Consider the following 21,785-nt stretch of genomic DNA (forward strand, 5'->3'; position numbering starts at 1 on the left):
AGTATTTTCTAGACATCACTCCATTTTTTTTATGGTGCTGAATATTACTATACAAATTTTCCAAGCCAATTTTATTTTTCTCCTTTGTATTGGACTTTCAACTGCCTCAATATTTGTAAAATTTTTATTTATCATGAAAATTAAGTGAATCCAACAAGATATGTCCTGGTGTTGATCATCCAGTAACAACTTTGTTATGATACATGTATTCTTTCTATATGTATATTTAAGACATTCTTTCTTTTTACTAAAATTTTTCTTTTCTTTCATATCTTTGTATATGTTTTCTGTTCTAATTGTTCTATTTTTTAAATTTATTTTTTTATTTTGATAGAGAGATGGAGAGAGAGAGAGAATCCCAAGGAAGCTCCACACTGCCAGCACAGAGCCTGATGTGGAGTTTGGACTCATGAACCATGAGATCATGACTGAGCCAAAACTAAGAGCTGGACGCTTACCTGACTGAGTTACTCAGGTGCCCCTCCACTTGTTCTGGTTTTTAATTCAAGAGCACCGATTATGTCTATATGGAATCTCTGATTTCTTTGGTCATCCATTAACAACTATTGCCTTTGTATATTTGAATAATTGTATTATCTTCCACTTCATTTTGTGTAAGGACCTCTAACTTGTTCACTATCTCTCTGTTTTCAGTAATATTTATTTCATTTCTTTTATGTTCATGTATAGCTTTTGTTTTAAATATTTTTAATTTTATCTTCCATTTTTGAGCACTATTAACTTATTTTATATCTCCTATTAATATTTAAACTTTTGGCCTCATAATTTATTATTTGTGTGATTCATTAATAGAAATAGCATATACTAATTTTATGAGAGTCTGCCTCTGTTTTCTTAGGTGTAGTCCTGTTCTTCCTCTGCCTTCTGTTTATATTTCTTTTCTCCTTTTATTATTTTTTTCTCTTTTTAGTTTCCATGTTGGCACTTCACAGGCTGGAAATTTGCAGAAAAGTAAAGTGGAGAAAGAACAATAGCAAAGAAACAAGGTGGAAAGGTCTGTAGCTTTCATTGAAATTTATTTTCTTGAACACTCCTTCGTGGTCTGTCTTTACTTAGTTCTCAGCATCCATGATTGGCATGGCTGACAGGGACATTTGTAGTGAGGCTCTCCTTTCTGCCAGCCTATCCTTTGCCATAGACTTTTGAGCTTTGATCTGGTAAAGATTAATGATCATTTGATTAAGATGCTATGCTACACCCCCACACACATATTTTAAAAAGTAGAAATTATATGGCTAAATAATTACTATTTTGTGACAGTGTGTTGTAGTTGAGGGAATGAACTGTGGAATCAAAAATACTGGAGTTTGAAACCCAATTCTAACCACTGTCTTTGTCTGATTATTTAATCATTCTAAGCTATGATTTGCTCATCTTTGAACATATCTCAAGATGGTCTTTGGATTAAATAATAGCCTGGATAGCACTCAGTAGAATGCCGGGCACAAAGTGTTCAATAAATGTGATTTTTCTTCATTTTTATTATAAGCACTCATTTTTACTTTTAAGCATTCTTAAATTGGTGGAATCCTTATCCATAAGTTGCTAAAGCAAATATCTGCCTTGATCTCACCTGGTTCATTTTTTCCCAATTGTCATTTTGTATGTCTCTCACTAACACTCTTCTGTATCCAACACTTGGATGCATTCTATTTTTGATAGATTGTATTTATCAGGATCTTGGCCAACAAGAGATGAAATTCTCCAAAGGGGTAAAGGAGGATAATGAAAGCACTCTTTACAAAGGTGTGAGAAGGAAAGTAAGACCAATGGCAAACGGGAAAGCACCCAGGACCTGATTTTATCACCCCTAGTCCTAAAGGAGAAAAAGAGGAGAGCAGTTACTGGAACCTGGGGAAATACTGCTGTAGGAAAAAGCTACTCGCAGGAATGTAGCCATTCTCTAACCACAGCCTGGCAGGAGGGGGCCAGAGGAATAAATACTCTGACCTCATTCTCTTTCTGCTTTCCAATTCCCTACTGTGCTTCCCAATGGCCAAACCATAACAAGTAGCCAGAGGACAAGATTATCTACTGATGCAACCTTTGAATGTCAGCCTCTTGGGGCAGAGACGTGCAAAAAAGGATGGCAAGTGAATCTGAAGTGGCAAAAGGAGAAAACCAAGCAATCTGTTGCTTCCTTTGAGAATTTATTATACTGGGATAGAAAGTCTAACTGTAGAGAGTTCTGTAGAGCTGTATTTGTACATAATATAGACTTTAAATTGAACAACCTTTATCAACTGAATTTTTGGAGATCTATTTTTTTAATTGGCTACTCTACAGCTTTGTGATTTGATGAACCCAAAACAAATACAATTTTGAAGGTTGTTTAAGATTTTAAAGAAAAGAGAAAAACTAAATGCTACCTTAATAAATCTTACTTTATAGCTACTTAAAGCGTTATCCCCTGGTTCATCTTTTTGCTAGCATTAATCGGATATTTTTACATTTAAGTTTTTAATGACCACTTATATATGTGGATAATATAAATCTTTGCTTAGTAAGAACAAAACTAATAAGTACCCAATATGGGGTACCTGAGTGGTGGGGTTGATTGAGTGTCCAACTACTGATTTTGGCTCAGGTCATGGTGTCATGGTTCCTGAGCTCCACACTGAGAGTGCACAGCCTGCTTGGATTCTCTCTCTCTCTGCTCCTCCTCTATTTGCACTGTCTCTCTCTCTCTCAAAAATAAATAAATAAACTTAAAAAAATTACCCAATCTTCCTTTTTGACCATAGGCCTGCCCAACAATTCATATTCATGGGAATCCAGCTCACAGAAGGGTACAAAAAAAATTACTCTTGATTCTTCCTCTTAGCCATAGTCTACTAAAGAGATAAAACATTATGTGAAAGCATACATAATAATATGTCACCATATTACATGTGGGGAATTAACTATTCAGGTTAATAGGTGCATAGGACTTTAGAGATGGAAAAATATTAACATGGTTAAATGAGTGAATGATTGGATAAAATAATTGGTTAATAAATTATATATTAGGGTAGAATTGGCCTAATGTTGGCCATCATTTCCAATGGTTACTTATTATTATTACTTCTCTATATCCCTCAAAACTGTGACTTATATATGTTCTAAAATGGCAGGTAAGGACTTGATTTTCAGGCCTATAATTTACTTTTCATTTATTATTATGAAAGCAACCTTTGAACAATTAAATTGACTTCTCAGATATACCATTAAAGAAAGCATCAGATGAATAATTCTGGCCAATGTATGCCTCTCAAAGGTCAACATGCCAATAAATAAAACTTTTTCTTGTCCCTCCCATATTTCTGGTAAACTTGTATCCTGTCTTTCCTTTACCATTAGATTTCTCCAAATTTGGTATCTCCTACCACATATATCCCCTTGTGCTATCCATATCTCAACCAAGTTAAAAAATGAACTTTGTACTCTTTCATATTCATAAGGTCCTTTGTTTATGATCAAATAATCACAGAGTGCTGGTCAGAGATCTCACTTTACTTCAGCAGTACTGCAAGATATGAATCATTGCCAGACTAGATTATATACTTATAAACCCATTAATTATCTTAGCTATCTATAGTTATATTTATTATGTAAAAATAACATGTACCTTTATATATGCATTATCCCAGCCTCCATGTGGAAAAATGGCAGGAGGAGTAGTAAACTCATAGATCTAAATATATATCATACTAGGGTTAAGGTAGCAGAATAAAAACCAACAAGAGCCTATGGAAAATTTTTCCCATGTAAGAGAAAAACAGTAATCCCATATGGGTCATCTCTGTTCCTTAAATATATCAAGCAGATACAATCTTAATGTATTTGTATGAGCTTTTGCTGGTTGCCTTCCCTGGAAATTCTCTTGGCTAGCTATGTTTGTCATTTGAAGTTCAGCTTAAATATTGCTAATAAAATAAATAAATAAACCTGAATAAACACCATTTGAAAACCAGTTCAACAGCTGTAACATCCACAGCAAAGAAAATGTGTGTCTCCAGTTACCTTCATTTATTACCCAAAAACTTAGAGAATCTTACTAGGAACTCTCTCTGCTTTCCTTTATTTGTAATACTTTAAATTGGGAACAGCTTAAGTAATTAGTAATAAGGGAGCAGCTCTCTGTGTTCTAGAGTGGATACGATAGAATATTATACAGTCATTAAAAGAGCTGTTCACAGAATTTTTAGCAGCATGCATTAAATTTTTATGTCAGTGTTAATTGGAAAAAAGCAATATATTAAAAACATATTCTTCTTTTATATAGTTTATTATTTTTGAGACAGAGAGAGATAGAGCATGAGTGGGGGAGGGGCAGGGAGAGAGGGAGACATAGAATCTGAAGCAGGCTCCAGGCTCTGAGCTGTCAGCACAGAACCTGATACGGGGCTCAAACCCATGAACTGTGAGATCATGACCCGAGCCAAAGTCAGATGCTTAACCGACTGAGCCACCCAGGGGCCCAAAAAACATATTCTTGAATAAAAAGCCTTTGAAGACAAATAAATGTTGCAAATGTTAACAATGATTGTATTAAGGTTGGTGGTGGGTTTAGTAGAGAAATGACCTTTAAAATATTTTCTGCATTTTCTCTTCTTTAGAGTTGGGAGGGAAAGCATGTGCTACTTTGTAAACTTGAAAGTTCAATACTATATTAAAAATATAGAAGGGGTGCCTGGGTGGCTCAGATGGTTAAGCGTTCGGCTTTGGCTCAGGTCATGATCTCGCGGTTCATGGGTTTGAGCCCTGCCTCGGGCTCTGTGCTGACAGCTAGCTCAGGGCCTGGAGCCTGTCTTCGGATTCTGTGTCTCCCTCTCTCCCTGACTCTCCCCTGCCTATGCTGTCTCTCTCTGTCTCTCAAAAATAAAAAATAAAAAATGTAGAAGAAAAATTGACAGGCTTGGACCATAGTCTAAATAAGTGTTTCTCTAATTTTTGGTTTGGTCTCAGGGGCCATTTGTACCTCTATAATTATTGAGGATCTTAAATAAAGTTTAGTAGATTATACCTATTTATATTCACTATTTTAGAAATTAAAACTAAGACATTTTTTGTTATTAGTTAAAGTAGTAATAATAGGGGCTCCTGGGTGGCTCAGCCGGTTAGGTGTCTGGTCTCGGCTCAGGTCATGATCTCATGGTTCGTGGGTTTGAGCCTCGCATCGGACTCTGTGCTGACAGCTCAGAGCCTGAAACCTGCTTTGGATTCTGTATCTCCCTCTCTCTCTGACCCTACCTGCTCTCACTGTCTCTCAAAAATAAATTTTAAAAAAACATTAAAAAATTTTTTAAAAAGTATAATAATATACCCATTTTGTGTTAATATAACTGGTGTATTATTATGAAAATAGCTATACTTACCAAAATAACAAGGTAATGAAAAGAGTGGCACTATTTTACATTTTTGCAAAGTTCTTTATTGTCTGGCTTAATAAAAAACAGAAGGAGTCTCATATTTACATCTGATTTCAATCTGTTGCCATTTGTTGTAATGCTTAAAGTATATGAAAATATCTGGCCTCATTTATATATGTACTTGGAAAAAGGAAAACTTCACAGACTCATCCTTAACACCCCCTCCCAAAAAAGATCTTGTGAGCACCCAGAATGCTTAGACCTTCTGAAGTAAGGACGAACTGGAAGTCATATCTAACAACTAGTTAAGTCCTGCACACTTTACTTACTAGTTGTTTAACTTTTGCATGTCATTTAACCCTACTGAACTTAATGTTAATTACCTATAAAATGAGATTCTTATCCCACTAGACGTTTGAGAAAATTCAGTGGGGTGTAGTTGTGAAAGTCCTTTGCAGTATCAAAACAAAGATCTGGGAATCCACACATGTCATTTTTGTGTTTTCTTTATGAAACCAAATCAAATTTTTTATAGATAGTTGTGTTTGAAACTCTCTTAGTCATAAATGGTAAAGGAATAATATTAGTTTATGTACATGACTCTTAGCAAATGGAAACTCTGGGGTTTTTTTTTTTTCAGGAGTATAGTAGACACTTCCATTATTCTTTCCTCTACAAACATCCCTCCTTCTAGCTCATTCTATTAGATCAGTGCTCAGATGGAAGTTCTTTCTGAGTTCAGGCAGTCTGAAGGGAACCCTGCCAAACTAAGGGATTGCTCACTTGTCTTGTCCTTTTACCCACTGAAAATATGTTTTTAATGGCTAAAAATAACTGCACGATCCCACACTTCATTATTAAGCAAAGAACTGAATAAGATTCTTCTCAAACAGTCTACTTGTATTTGAGTATCCCTCAAATGTAATAAGAGTAATAAGAATGAAAGCTTATATTTCATTAAATTTTAGAATTTATTTATTTCATTCATGAATGGCTCTTGTAATAGTACTTGGAAATGTGAAGGGGTTTTCACTACATCATTTTTCAAACAAGGAACTGGGCTTTACTGATGTATGGAGCTCTCCTTAGGTCAGGCGGTTAGTCAGAGGCTGCCCCAGGACCAGAGCACATATTTCCCATGGCCCAGTATTGCCAGAGAGAATATTCAGTAGAACAGTCCTTTCAGAGAAATCACACTTCAAGTTTTTAATGACAAAAAGGAGTTTTTGCTAGTTTCCTTTTTTTTTTTGAACCTAAAATTAGTTTGATTATCCTTGCAATTCATCGCCTTTCCTCAGGATTTGGAATTTGGAACGGTATTTCTCTTTCTAAATACTTTAAAGGGCTAGTAGCACATACAGACTTGCATCAGAGAAAGACTTAGAGATAGGTTTTCCACTTCTCTTTGCTATGTTGACTCTCAGGCTGCTGAAAAACCACTTTGGAGTGAACCTAGGAAATGAGATGAGGTTGCTATGTGAAAAACAGAATTCAAATCTATGTATGGTTACTGATTTATGCACATTTTTTCTTGAGCTATGTCTTCTTTTGGAAGCAGAGATATGGGTGTGGTTCTGCAAGAAAACCACACAGAGTATTAGAAATACATTTTTTTCTACAAGAATAAAGATGTAGGCATGTTACTGATGTCTTTCTGGGCCTCTCTATTGACAGAGGGTTCTGGAGAATATAGTCCAGTAGTATGTTAATTTAGTGAAATAATTTAAAAATAAACCATAATACCTTGAAATAGAATAATTAGCATAGATATTTTCTTGAAATACTGACTAGACTATTAAAAGATGAAAATATTGTTAAAGTTGGGATTTATTGTAATTGGCTTTTAAATATTTCCTGGCTCTTCTTCCCATCTCTTTTACTATAAATACTTTAAGCTTTTAAAATATTATGTTTTAGTTAATAATATCTTAAGTATTACAATATAAAATGTAAATATGCATTTAAGTCTTACAAGTTTTTAAGTATTAATATATAAATATGGTTTTGAAAATACTGTTTGGATTCCCCCACTTTGTACTATTGAGTGGTCTATGACTTAACTCTGCCAGGCTACTAACAATTTCTTTCTTTCTCTTTCTTAATTTTTTTAATGTTTTATTTTTGTTTTTGAGAGAGGGATAGACAGTATGAACAGGGGAGGGTCAGAGAGAGAGGAAGACACAGAATGAAGACAGGCCCCAGGCTCTGAGGTCTCAGCACAGAGCCAGACCCAGGGCTTGAACCTGCTTAAAGTCTACCACATCCGTAAGCTCTTTTCAGATTCCTTATGACTCTATGTCCTTTTACTCTACCCTGTTTTTCTGTTGTTCTGTGCACTTCTATAATAGAACTCATCCTGGTAGTATGTGGATTTTAGATATCAGTGCTTGTATCTATTACTAGCATATTAGGTGAGCTCTTGGAGAGCAACAACTATGTTCTATATATGTTTGCATCCTAACAGTAATCTCTCAATAAATGTGCATTATATAGAATTGTACATAACTTTTGAAACCAAAATCCTCACTTCCTTAAGTAGGTAGGATGGATATATTAGGATCAGCCAAGTACATTTGAAACAAGGGTGTGGTGGCCAATGCTCGTGCCTCAGGAGCACAATAACTTCTTAATTCTTTCTTTAACAGATGATTTCATGTCCCAAATAATTGAGATAATTTGGGGAGTGTTTAATAGATTGATTAAAAACTGAACAGAATCCAGGGGCTCCTGGGTGGCTCAGTTGGTTAAGCATCCAACTTCAGCTCAGGTCATGATCTCATGGTCTGTGAGTTTGAGCTCCATCGGGCTCTGTGCTGACAGCTCAGAGCCTGGAGCCTGCTTCCGATTCTGTGTCTGCCCTTCCTTCATGCTCTGTCTCTCTCACTCTCAAAAATAAATAAATATTAAAAAAATGAACAGAATCCAGAACAAATTTAGTAAATTAAGTGTACTGTGGCTTCTGGAACCAACTAATGGGCCTTAGAGATTGACTACAAGATGCAAATTAATAAAGGATCTCTTCTTATAGTTAAATGTGTATAAATTTAATTGTACTTAAGGTTACAGGGAGAGAAATTGCCAAAGTTCTAAATGCCCCTTGATTGTTTTAGTTATGTATAATATTTATGGAAAAAGAGTTTCCAGATGTTCCAGGGAGAATTCTCCAGATTCCTCTCATTCCAAAATCATGGAAGTGGAGATGATGCTGAAAGGGAAGACAAGGCACATTTATAAAATTTCACTCATCCAATAATATCTTATGATTGCAATTATTCCAGAGAAAACAAAACTAAGTCTTTGTAAAACAAGAAAATGAGGTCCATGTGTTCTTTTAAATCTCAGGAGACGATATCATTCACATACTTTAAAAAAATTGAAATAATATACTCTCCAACTAGTGAGTGAAGCCTATGTTAGTATTTTCTATGTATTAGGAATAATAACCCAACTTTTGTTGCAAGTTTTCACAGGAGCCTTTGATTTTCTCATCTTGAGGTGTCAAGGAAGACTCAAGATTTATTTGGGTGCAGTAACTTAATATCATACTTAAAATCAAGTTTATGAGTTGCTTTCCTACCAACTCGTTTTGTATGGGTATATATTTTTGAGTATGGATGTATACATATTTTAATTAAATAGTAATTAGGGCAATATGATCTAAATGTACAGAATGTTTCTGACTTCTAAGCAGTATAATCAATGAGCCACTGGGAACTTGTGGTGTTTAGAACATAGGAAAAAGCCCAAATGTCTTTCAACTGATGAATGGATGAAGATGTGGTATATATATACCAAGGAATATTACTCAGTTACCTAAAAGAATGAAATCTTGGGGCACCTGGGTGACTCAGTTGGTTAAGCGTCCGGCTTTGGCTCAGGTCATGATCTCACAGTTCGTGGGTTCAGGCCCCACATCAGGCTCCGTGCTGACTGCTAGCTCAGAGCCTGGAGCCTGTCTTCAGATTCTGCGACTCCTTCTCTCTCTGGCCCTCCCCTGCTTGGGCTGTCTCTCTCTGTCTCTCAAAAAAAAAAAAACCATAAAAAGCTTTCAAATTAAAATGATTATAAATGTTGGCTTGTTTTATGGAATACTCACAAGAACATATTAACCCAACTCAGGGTTTTACTGTATTTATACAAAAATGAGCTCACTGATTTCTTGAAGATATTTAAATAAAAATTATAATCCAAATGCATCATATTTTTTCAATAATGTCATCTTATTAATGACTATTAAAGTACTTGATTATTATAAAGAATTGTGGTAGTAGGGATTTTGAATTTTCTGCTGTTAGCATTGATTTAAAACTTGACCACTGATAGTCATTTCCCATTTGATATATTTACACTGAGGAGAGAGAGATGAGATGAATCTTTTTATTACTCACAGACTATTTTTAAAAAGTATTTAAAAAATTCATTTTGAGGGGCATCCGGGTGGCTCAGTCAGTTGAGCATCTGACTTCAGCTCAGGTCATGATCTCGCAATTCATTAGTTGGAGCCCTGCATCAGGCTTGCTGCTATCAGCACAGAACCCAGTTCAGATCCTGTCTCCCTCATTCTCTGCCCCTCCCCTGCTTGTACTTTCTCTCTCAAAAATAAATACTTAAAAAATATTGATTTTGAATGCTTTTGACATATTGATAACTGGTATAATTATTTTTATTCAAACACTGGACACAAATATGATATGTAAAACAAAACTACAGCATGAATGACACTTCAAGAGGCAATTTTATGTAGAATGCTGTCCTTTGTTAAGAGTCAATTTACAAAAACTTCTTGCATATTTTCTCAAAGGCAGAGAATGCCACAGCTCTGCAAACAGCACTAAAGTTACTAACGGGGCTGAAGGAGTAGCTTGCCTCAATACACAGGAAAATTTTAAATATTAAAGTAATGATGGACTGGCAAAAGGTGATAAAATAAGCCACATTAATTTCCTTACCCTCTACTTTGCTCTCTGTTGCAAGGACACAATTCCCAGACCTCTGATGGCCAGGTGATTGTCAACTGAACAGTGTAAGAACTTAGACTCTGATGGACTGAATGACTCTTTATTTTGTTGAGAAACAGCTTAAGACTCGGAGGCTTTTAATTTTTTAAAAGCAGTGTATGGAACAAAAAAGCTCATTTGGTATAAATGGCCTTTGGTGTCATTGAGTTTCTGGACAATTTCTCCTTTGTGGACTGTACCTAGTCCTGCCATCTAAAAAGTTTCCCTCAGGGGAAGCCCTGACTCATGACCTCTCATTTTAGCTACAGAGAATTGTCTATTCCAATACAAACAATCATCCATGTTTTAGGATATTTTAGGCTTCGTAAACAATAGATTAATGGTTAAGAATGAAGGAAAAAATATATTTTTTTATTTGTAAAAAATACAAAATATATAAGAAAAGGAATGAACAGCTGATATACACAAAGCATGGATGAAATCACAGAACAAGACAAAAAAGACTACCTACCCCCTGTGTAATTTCATATATACAACATTCTGGAAAGTCAAAGCTACAGGGACAGAAATCAAAACAGTGGTTCTGGGATAGGGATGGGAAAAGATGGACTCCAAATGGAAGGACTTTTTGGGGTAATAAAATATTCTGTAGATTGTGGAGATGGTTACATGATTGTGTGCATTTGTCAAAGCTCGAGGAAATGTCATCTAAAAAGGTGAGTTTTGCTCTACTTAAAGCATGCCTTGTGGCACCTGGCTGGCTCAATAGAGCATGTGACTCTTGATCTTGGGGTTGTGAGTTCAAACCCCACGCTGGGTGTAGACATTACTTAAAAATAAAAAAATAGTTTAAAAAATTAAAAAAATTAATAAAGCATACCATAATAAACATAATATAAGAGGGAAAAAAGAATAAGGATTGAATTAGTGGAGCATACTGTTGTGGATAATTAAACTTCCTTTGAGTTACCTTAGCTTTTCATCTTTTAATGTAAATTTTAACAGTTAAATTTTATTTTATTAAGAATTTTTTTAAGATTTATTTTATTTTGAGAGTGAGAGAGAATGAGAGAGTGAACTAGTAGGTAAGGGGCAGATAGAGGGAGAGAAAAAATCCTAATCAGACTCTATGCTCAGTGCAGAGCCCAATGAGGGGCTCAATCACAAGTCAGATGATTAACTGACTCATCACCCAGGTGCCCCTGTTTTGTTTTTTTCAGATTCCACATGAAAGTGAAATTATATGGTCTTTGTCTTTTTCTGTCTGACTTATTTCACTTAGCATAGTATTCTCTAGTTCTACCCATACTGTCACATGTGACACGCTTTCATTTTTTATGGTTGAATAATATTCCATTATATATATTAACAGTTAAACTTTATTAAAACTTTTTTTCACATCTATTTAGTTTTGAGAGAGAGAGAGAGAGAGAGAGCGAGCATGAGCAGGGGAGGGTCAGAGAGAGCGAGGAAGACACAGAATCTGAAGGAGGCTCCAGGCTCTGAGCTGTCAGCACAGACCCCAACACAGAACTTGAACCCATGGACTGTGAGATCATGACCTAAGCTGAAGTTGACCTAAGCTCAATTGACTGAGCCATCAGGTGTCCCACCAAATTTTAAACTTAATGACAAATTGTGCTTTTTTTTTAAAGAAGCACTAATGAAGTTTCATAGTTTTATTTAACTAGTACTTAGATAATATTATTTTTATGCCAGACATTGTCTAAGAGCTATACAAATATCAACTATTTAATCCTCATAACAACCCAGTGAAGTAGGCAATATTGTATTTTCATTATGCAGATAAGGAAACCAAGCTGCAGAGAAGACATGCAGTGTTTTCGTGGTCACCCAGCCAGTAGGCGGTGGGCCAGGATCTGGATGCCATCAGTCCGGCTTCAGAGTCCGTGCTCACAACCACTACACATCTGCAGACCTTATTGTTCCTATTATTATTATTTTGTGTAACAAAATATATTACATAGTTTTACCTTTATTTGAAGTATAATTGATAAATAAAATTAAGGTGTAGAAAGTGATGATTATATATATATATACATATATATACATTGTGAAATAATAACTATAATCAAGTTAACACGTTCATCATCTCACATAATTACCTTTTTTTGTGTGAGGTGAGAACATTTAAGACCTACAGTTTTAGCACATTTCAAGTATACCATAGTCACCATGCTGTACATTAGATCTCATTTCTGCAGACTTTTTTGATACTGCCTTTATAGTTAGTAAAATTTGAATTATAGTTTAATAGTTATAGAGTGCTAGGACTGGGAAACCTATGTTTGAGGCTGTGTCTGCATCATGTAATTTATGAACAGTCACTAATCTCTCTGAATCCCAGTATAAAATGTGATTATCCTGGCCATATTACTTTGCTGGATTATTGTGAGTCTTAAAGAATATGTATGTAATCCAGTGTTATGTAAGAAGTAGGGTGCACAAACCAACATTATTTATCAGATCACTTACAATCTTGGTACACAGGACTCCATTAACTTCTAAATGTGATTATTGATTGTCTCAGGAGCTAAGACAGTATTTTGGAAGGTAACACTGCACACTTTTCTCAAAATATGACTTACTCTGAAACATAGTTAGATTAAAATGAAAGTCCATAATGTAAGAAGCTAACAATTTCTAATGCAAAAAAATGTTTCTAATTATGCCTGATGTAGGAAGATATATTTTTAGTATAAATACTCAGCTAGAGGTAACCTATATTTATAAAATTTGGATACAGATGGCACTCGTAACTAAATACATTGGTTCGTATATGTGTTTACTTGAAAAAATATTATGCTAGATGCATTTCAAGGAATTCTCCCAGGGTTGTAATTTGTTTAAAAAAATCAGTGATGGGGTTTAAGCTAAGGAAATAAACATCATAAAATGTCTTTGAACCTCAGCTCCTTATGAGAAGACTGTGTAGCCAGACTTCTACACCTGAATCTGGTAATTTCTTGATGTATGACTTGCCATGAGTTACTTAGTTGCTATGAGCCTCAATTTCCTATCTTCATCTGTAAAGGAAAATAATAGCACTTATCCCATAGCACTGATTTAAGGATTAAGTTAATTAATACATATAAAATGCTTACATAGTTTTTGCAACAAGTAAGTACTTAATACATTTTACCATTATTACTATTGTTATGGTTATTATTTTCACAGTGGCTTTCTGCCAGAAAGAGAGTATATTCATAATATGCAGGCATTTTCTGTTCAGAAATTATGGTTATGGTATTTCATAGCATATATGGTCAGAGATCCACCAAATCAGTTCCGTGCCATTCTTCTACTCTGTTATCCAGTGCTCTTCCGAGCTGAGATATTCCTTTTACAAGGACCATCATTCTCCTTGTCCTCTGTGTTGACATCTTAGAATCATTTTTATTTGTGTTCATTGCTACTTCTGTCATAGCCTTGTAATCATCAAGTTCTACTGATTCTTTACCAAACAACATGGGTTCAACAAATAACCATTGGGCAAATATAAATAACCAAACAATGTCTATCATATCCGGGAGCTTTCAGTCAGGTAGAGGAAACAGACATATAAATATAATGTGGCATTAGAAAGGTCTGTGCAGAACCTTCTATGTTCCTTCTATGAAGGAACAGGCTGGTTTGTCCGGGGCCAGAGGGTGAGGTGGTAAAATCTGGGCTTTGCCGGCTCTATTATCCTCTTAGTTGGCAGAGGTATCCTTTCAGTTTTTCCCTTTATCTACTTTCTCAGTGATTTTATTTCCAAAATACATCTTGAATCCCTCTGCTTCTTTCTATTGTCATTGCACTTCCCTAGTCCAAGCAACCGTCATGTTTCAATTGGAGTAAAAGTGCTTCCTAACTTGTGTCCTCACTTCCATTCTTGCTTTGCTAAAATATATTTCTCATAAGTCATTCAGATTAAAAAAATCAGTACATTAGGGCACATTATACCTCTGTTTAAAAATGCTTTAATAGATTCTAATTGTATTTAGAAAAGAATCTAACCTCCTCTTCACGACCTGTAAGACTTTACTAACAGAACTTAACCATAAAGGCATTCTTTCTATTTTTCCCTATTCAGAGTTTATTCCTATGTTTGGTAGGAGCAATAATGGCTTTCCAAAGATGTCCATGTCTTTAAAATTTTTTTTTAATGTATGAGCAGGTGGAGGGGCAGAGAGAGAGAGAGAGAAGGAGACCCAGAATCTGAAGCAGGTTCTGTCAGCACAGAGCCTGATGTGGGGCTTGAACTCACAGACAGTGAGATCATGACATGACCTGAAGTCGGACGCTTAACTGACTGAGCCACTGAGGTGCCCCTAAAGATGTCCATGTCTTAATCGCCAGAACTTGTGAATATATTACCTTTCATGTCAAAAGCATTTTGCAGATGTGATTCAGGATCTTGAGATGGGAGAAATTATCCTGGATGATATAGATGGTCACATGTGTCCTTAGAAGCAGAGAACCTTTTTTGCCTATGGTCAGAGAAAGATGTGGCCACAAAAATAGTGTCAGAGTGATGCTATGTTGCTGGCTTTGAAGATGGAGGAAGAGGCTGTGGGAATGTGAAAGTTGAAAAGGCAAGGAAATGGATTTTCTGCTAGAACCTCTAGAAAGGAATGCAGGCCTGCTGACCCCTTTATATTAGCCCAAGGAGACCCAGACTTCTGACCTACAGAACTATAAGATGGTACATTGTATTGTTTTAAATCAGTAAGTTTGTGATAATTTTTATGGCAGTCATAGAAAATTAATATATCATTCTAAACCACATACACCTGCTGTTCCCTCTCTTTAGAAAGCCATTTTTCTCCTAACTCTCTAGGGATAGAGCCTTTTTCAAATTTTAGTTCTTAGATTCCCTGTCTTTTTTCAGATGGTTTTAATCTTCAGCATTCTTCCCACCACCACCCCTGAACTACTCTAAAACAATACACTCTATTTCCTTCATGGCATATTATTATCTGGAAACATCTGTTTGCATATTTGCTCACTTATTTATTGCTGTTTTTCCACTCAAGGTTGTAAGCTCTCCAGCATCAGGGACTTTGTTGGTGTTGTTCACAGATATATCCTCAGTTCCTTGAGTAGAACCTGGCAAATAATAGGTATTCAACAAATTTTTGTTGAATGAGGGAATGAATTAGAGCAGAGAAATGGTTATTTCAGGCAAAGGTCAGAGCCTGAGCAAAATTCCAAGGTGTGAAACTGCTTATATGCCTGGGAAAATTTATGTTTCCAATGGCTGAAGCCAAAAGAGGAAAGCAGAAAGAGATGGGGACCAAGAAGTAGACATTTTCCTCCTTCCTGTCCTCTCCTTTCTCCCCTCCTCCTTCCCTTTTCTTTTAAAATATTAGGTAACTGTATCTTGTAAGTACTTGGGAGTTAATTTAGGTTTTTTTTTTTTTAAAGAAAGGGGAAATAGGGGCTCCTGGTGGCTCAGTCGGTTGAGCATCCGGCTTAGGCTCTGGTCATGATCTCATGGTTTGTGGGTTTGAGCCCCACATTGGGCTCTGTGCTGACAGCTAGCTCAGAGCCTGGAGCCTGTCTTTGGATTCTGTGTCTCCCCCTCTCTCTGACCCTCCCCTGCTCAAGCTGTCTTTTTCTCTCTCAAAAAATAAAACATTAAAAAAATTTTTTTAAAAAGAAAGGGGAAATAATTAAAAAAAATTTTTTTTAATGTTTATTTATTTTTCAGAGAGAGACAGAGTGCAAGCAGGGGAATGTCAGAGAGAGAGGGAGACACAGAATCCGAAGCAGGCTCCAGGCTCTGAGCTGTCAGCACAGAGCCTGACACGGGGCTTGAACCCACGAACTGTGAGATCATGACCTGAGCCGAAGTTGGGTGCTTAACCGACTGAGCCACCCAGGCGCCTGAAAGAGGAAATAACTGAGTGAAGAAATATGTGTTAAAATTAACAAGTCTTGGCAATCGAGTGGATGTATGTTGAGGGAGAAGGAAGGGTGTCTTCTTATGTTCCTGATCTTTGGGACTGGAATAATGGTGGCAGTGTTAATGGGTATAAAGAACAATGAGAGATAATTTCATTTTGGACTCTGAGTTTGGTGGACTTATTCACAGGAATATGTTCAGTGCAGACACTTAGAAATGTAAGTCTGCAAGAGTACCTGGTTGGCTCAGTTGGTTGAGTGTCAGACTTCGACTCAGGTCATGATCTCATGGTTTATGAGTTCGAGCCCCACATTGGGCTCACTGCTGTCAGTGCTGAGCCCCTTTGGATCCTCTGTCTCCCTCTCTGCCTCTCCCCCCACATAAGCATGCGGCACAATCTCTCTCTCAAAATAAAAACTTAAAATAAAAAAAAGAAATACAAGTTTGCAGATCTACAATTCAGGAGGAAAGCCTGGACTGGAAGTCATTAGCATGTAAATGAAAATAAATTCCTGGGAATCTAATAATTAATATAGCCCAAGAGAATGAGCACCATGGTTAATGTGCCAACGGGACAATGCTGGAAAACATAGTAACTCCCTGAGGGGAATTAAAAAGGGAAGTTTGACGAGAAAAGACCAGGGAGTCTCAGGAGGAAGAAGTTTCAGTAAGAAGGAAGTTATCAGAGTATCAAATACATTAGAGGGAAGATGAAAGGACTTTGGGTTTATCAGCAAAGAGATACGGGTGTGTCTTGCACTGCTGGTGATGCTGTTCTAATGCAGAGGTGAAGTATAACTGAGGGGTGAGGGAGTAGAACGGGAAGAAAGAGACTACAGAAGATGAGTACTTAAGGGAAATTTTGGGGCTTTTTTTTGTTTCTTTTTTGAGGATAAAGAGGACACAGAAAAATGCCCTTCAGGAGATGTGAAGGGATGGGAAAAGAGGACCGAGGGAGGGGTGCCTGGGTGGCTCCGATGGTTAAACATCTGACTCTTGGTTTGAGCTCAGGTCATGATCTCACAATTCATGTGTTCAAACTGAACTGCACTGAGGGCTTGGGATTCTCTCTTTCCTCTTCTTTCTGCCCCTCCCCTCCTTGTGCACACTCTCTCTCTCTTTCTCTCTCCATCTCAAAATAAGTAAACTTAAAAAAAGGCATATCAAGGGAATGATCAACCATGAGGGTGCTGAGACATCTTTTCTCAGGACTGGAAATAGTGGTGTCAGGCAGATCGAAGACATAGGAAGAAATAAGAGCACCCACTTTGGAGTCAGACATCTCTGATATAGAACTCTAAACCCTAAATCTACCACTTAGTAGCTGAGCAAACTTGAGCAGGTACATTTGTTTGAACCATAATTCCTTATATATGATTTGAGAAGAACAATAACTTTCAAGGTTGCTGTGAAAATTGAATTGGTAATAGCTTACTCGGGAGTTGTGTATTACTATATGTATACTTGGGAGGGGATTCATTGAAATTGTGGTGGATTTCTGAGTTCCCTACTTGACCAGGGAGGCCTAGAATTAGTTCTTCAAGGACTAAGAGATGGTTGAGTCTTCTATGCTGAATGCAGCCACATCTATGAAACAGACACACCTGGTCAACACCTGTGTACGTACGTTTTACTCTTTTGCAAATTGTAATGTAGGATCCTAATGAATGATAGAAGAAAAGCCTGAGTCACAAAGTTCCCAGAAATGAGCTAATTTATCACAGCTGTCCCAAGAATATTTGCTATGTCCCCATCACACTATATGCTTTTGGTTTGATAGGAAGAAAAGGCCAAAGCTGGAGGGAACTGAGAGGCTGAACTGTGTTTTTAATCTTTCTTGTAAAAGTGAAAAACTAAACTGAGAGATCCAGGGTTCGAGCTGCTTGGAAAGTTGAGCACCTCTGGAAGATCTCTCCAGAGATGCTAGCTCCCAGCTAAAATTCAAAGGTTCTTGGATTTCTTCTATTAAAAGTGATAACACATTACTTAGCTAATTGCACCCTATAATCTCTCCTTTCTCTAAATTTCTACCGGGCTTAATGTACTTCCCGACATATTTATATGCTCTGTCCTATGTTTCTTTGTTTCATGTAAATTTATTGTTTTTAGCATCTACTTGTGTTCCTTGATGGCAATGGGACGTGGCTTTCACTTATTTCGTGTCGTTTTCTCGTTTTCTCCCTCAGTGCCTCGCACAGTGCAAGGTACCTGATCGCTGTGGAGGTACTAGAGTTGGCTCACCTGTCTTGTATAGGACAGCCGTTCTGGTTCTAGGAGGACTCAGGCAGTGGATGTATCAGATCATGTATGACACTCAGAGCTCGTTAAGATCTTGGCAAGCAAGAGGAGTGGCACATAAATTCATGAATATTGTTCTTAAATGGCGTGTGCAACCGGGACTACCACAGTCCCTGAAAGACTGGTGTAGGAGTAACAACTCCACTATCGACTCTTACGTAGCTCTTTGCAATTTGGAATTTAGTTAATAATATATAACTCACTTTAGTGTCTTGAAACCCTAAACACTGGTCAGGGAAAAGCCCTTTCCTCAAATGAGGAAATGAGAGTGCACAGAGATAAAGGACTTTATGTTTACAAAATTGGTAAGTGGCAGAGTTGTTGAAAACAAGACTTTCTGCATCCAAATGCAGTATCCTTCCCATTCCTTCTACACTAACAGTCTGCAGTTTTCTAAGTAATAAAACTTTCTGGGCCAAGAGAGATCTGCAGATACGTTCTACCAAACAAGAGATATGGAGAAATACAGGGATCATCTTAATTCAAAGTAGGATACATCACAAATTTATTTGTCTAAAACAGTTTCCTTCAGCTGAACCTTACCTGGGCACAGTTTTAATAGTCCCCTTCCAGAATCTGTTAAGGAGACAAGAATACTTCCTCTCCAGTGACAAGAAGGGGTTAAAATTTGATCCTTTGCAAGTTTAAGGTAGACAAGATTTCTGAATTATCTAGACACCAAAAAAGTAGGCTAAAAGGCTGCATTTTCTCCCTAATATCTTTTTTAGCTTATAGGGAAAAAGTGCAGGGGGAAGGATTAAGAAGGGGAGAATAGGACTGTAGCTTTCTAACAGGCTTTCTGTTAAAAAACAAAAGAAAGAAAGAGACACAGAGAAATAAACGTTTGTTCCTGTGCTTAAGCCCCGTTTATGTTTAAAACGTAAATGAAGTAGGGACAGTTCAAGGCACAGAGGCGCGTGTTCTGATTTGGTTGTTTACCATCAATCAGACCGTTGCTTGGCAGACACTGGATGGTTATGAGCCTGAACAAGCTGAAAAGGGGCAGGAAAAGAAGTGGAGGCAGCATTCTTCCTATTTAAAGCTGCATCGCTTGAAAAAAGTTTTCTCAGACTGTGCTGGAGCTGGTGCTGAAAAAGGGTTTGCAAAGGCTGCCCTGGGGCTGGTGCTAAAAGAGCCCGCAGCTGACTTCATGGTGCTACAATAACCTTAGAATCTACTTTTCACTCCCAGGAGGACCCACATGTCTAATATTTAGACATGATGGCAAACTGGGTGGAAGCAAGACCTCTCCTCATTCTTACTGTTTTATTAGGGCAGTTTGTCTCAATAAAAGCCCAGGAAGAAGGCGAGGATGGTGAGTCTGCCGTTTGCTTTGCTTGTGGTGTTTACTGCACGGTTTGGGAAAGAGGTGGAATGTTAAGCCTCGGGAAAGAAGAGCGTGAAGAGGAAGTTCGGGTTTGAAGTTGAGAAGGGGGCTGACAGATTTGCATCTGGGAAACGGCTCTCTCTCGGAAGACAATCAGGATATTTGTAAATGCGGGGCTTCTGCATCTGCCATTGGGCTGCATGTTTCTGGGAAAGCCTAGGAGAAGTCCTTTCGCCCGAATGTGGACAGTGGGAAGTTTAAAAGAAAAGGAGAGTGCTTAAAACGGAGCACTAAAGTCACTTTTCAGTAAGAGGAGTTCTGTTCTGTGGGCTGGAGTTTTCAGAGCTAGGAAAAGTCGCAGCAGAAGCTGGGTAGGGTGGAGTCTTTTTTGTACCGAACTTCAGCTGCTTCATACAATTCTTTGTTTAGAAAAACCTCTGCAGCCACTCTGATAACTGATTTTTCTTTGTCTTGGCTCCTTGTTCTTTTCTCTTTACAGACTTCTGCTTCTTTCCCATTTTCATCTGTGATCTTAAAACCGCTTTTGCTTACTGAGAGGCAGTCTCGTTTACTTGTCCGTGACAGAGGCTGATAGAAGCCAGATTCCTTAAACAGTGGTATTTTCCCACCTACTGACTTGATTATCAGGACAGTGGTGGTTCCCCGCTGGATGGTGGAAGGCTGCAAACCGGCATGCTTTATATATAATGTATTTATCATGGAGTGTTTGCATGGGCATTATCCTTTAGACACAAGTTTCTTTTCTTTTTTCTGATTTAAGACAAACCTTGCCTGGTTACCAACTTTCTTTTTCCTATGCAATTTACTCCTGGTTAGAGTTGGGTGGTATGCTATGGCTAAGCAAAAATGCATGGCTGCTATAGAATATAAGAAAACATTTAAATTGGTTCCACCGATTCTTAAATCCTTATTCTCCAGACATGTTCTTTTTCATAATAGGCCACATAGAGTTTCATAACTATTTAACATCAAACTCAAACTTTTAAAACTTAGCACATTTAAACTTTTCTGTTATTGTCTTATATATATACTTTTGAGTATATATGCAGATATATGCATATGTGTGTATGTATTTTTTAATAACTGCTTCTGTGTATTTTTGCTCTGAAGATGTTCGTAAGATCAACCTAGAGGCCACGAGGTCTAAAAATCATTTAAAGAGTGAAAATAAGAATGTGAGATGAATACCCAACAATCTGTGCAGAGTCCCATAGAGGGGGCACTTTCTAAAATCTTGTAACGTTTTATGTTATTTTTTATGTTTAAAAAAACGAGGTGATTTATAAAAGGTAAAACTCTTGAGTTTCTTTAAAATGGTGTGAAAAACATGAGTTGTTTGGAAGGGTGGGGAAAATAATTGAATATGTAATAGGAATCAGGAAAGAGGAGAAAAAAACATGGGAAAAGTGACAATAGAAATAGCAAATCTAATTATATAGCAAATCCCCTCCCCCACCAAAACAATCAACAACATTAATTTAAAACTTAGTTAACACAACTTTCCTTGTCAATATATTTTAAATAACTTACTTTTATAAAGTGTGGAAATAATTGAACATGTGACTAAACGAAGAGTGTTTCATAAGGTATATGGAATAGGCCATATGTTCAAAGACTTTCACAAATAGTTGTAATTACTCTGTAGGTGTTACTGAAAAATAAGGGGAGTTTAATGTTTCTTAATATTAATTTACATAAATGTTAGAAATTTGATATGTGGGGCAAAACAGGCCTGGTCTGCATATCAAGCTCTCTTCCCTCTGGGTAACCAAACAGCACAGCAGCTGGAATCCCAAACCTCAGATTTTACGGAAAAATTATAATTCCTTGCATGTACACTGTAAAATTAAATTCCTCTGTTTTGTTACTCAAACTAGAAGAAAATATGTGATAAAAAT

The 21,785-nt window shown here is 36.9% G+C and overlaps 1 protein-coding gene across 1 annotated transcript in view; it reads left to right on the forward strand.

The window, feature by feature from the left end:
• Nucleotides 1-19,563: 19,563 nt before the first annotated feature.
• COL5A2 (collagen type V alpha 2 chain) overlaps nt 19,564-21,785 on the forward strand; it is a 142,993-nt gene continuing 140,771 nt past the window's right edge. Inside the window, exon 1 of the mRNA XM_029933288.1 lies at nt 19,564-19,854. Within this exon, the coding sequence (XP_029789148.1) occupies nt 19,758-19,854 (97 nt within the window). The 5' untranslated portion in view covers nt 19,564-19,757. The remainder of the gene's footprint in view (nt 19,855-21,785) is intronic.

The sequence above is a fragment of the Suricata suricatta genome, chromosome 3 (genome assembly GCF_006229205.1).
Source record: "Suricata suricatta isolate VVHF042 chromosome 3, meerkat_22Aug2017_6uvM2_HiC, whole genome shotgun sequence".
Classification (NCBI taxonomy): domain Eukaryota; kingdom Metazoa; phylum Chordata; class Mammalia; order Carnivora; family Herpestidae; genus Suricata; species Suricata suricatta.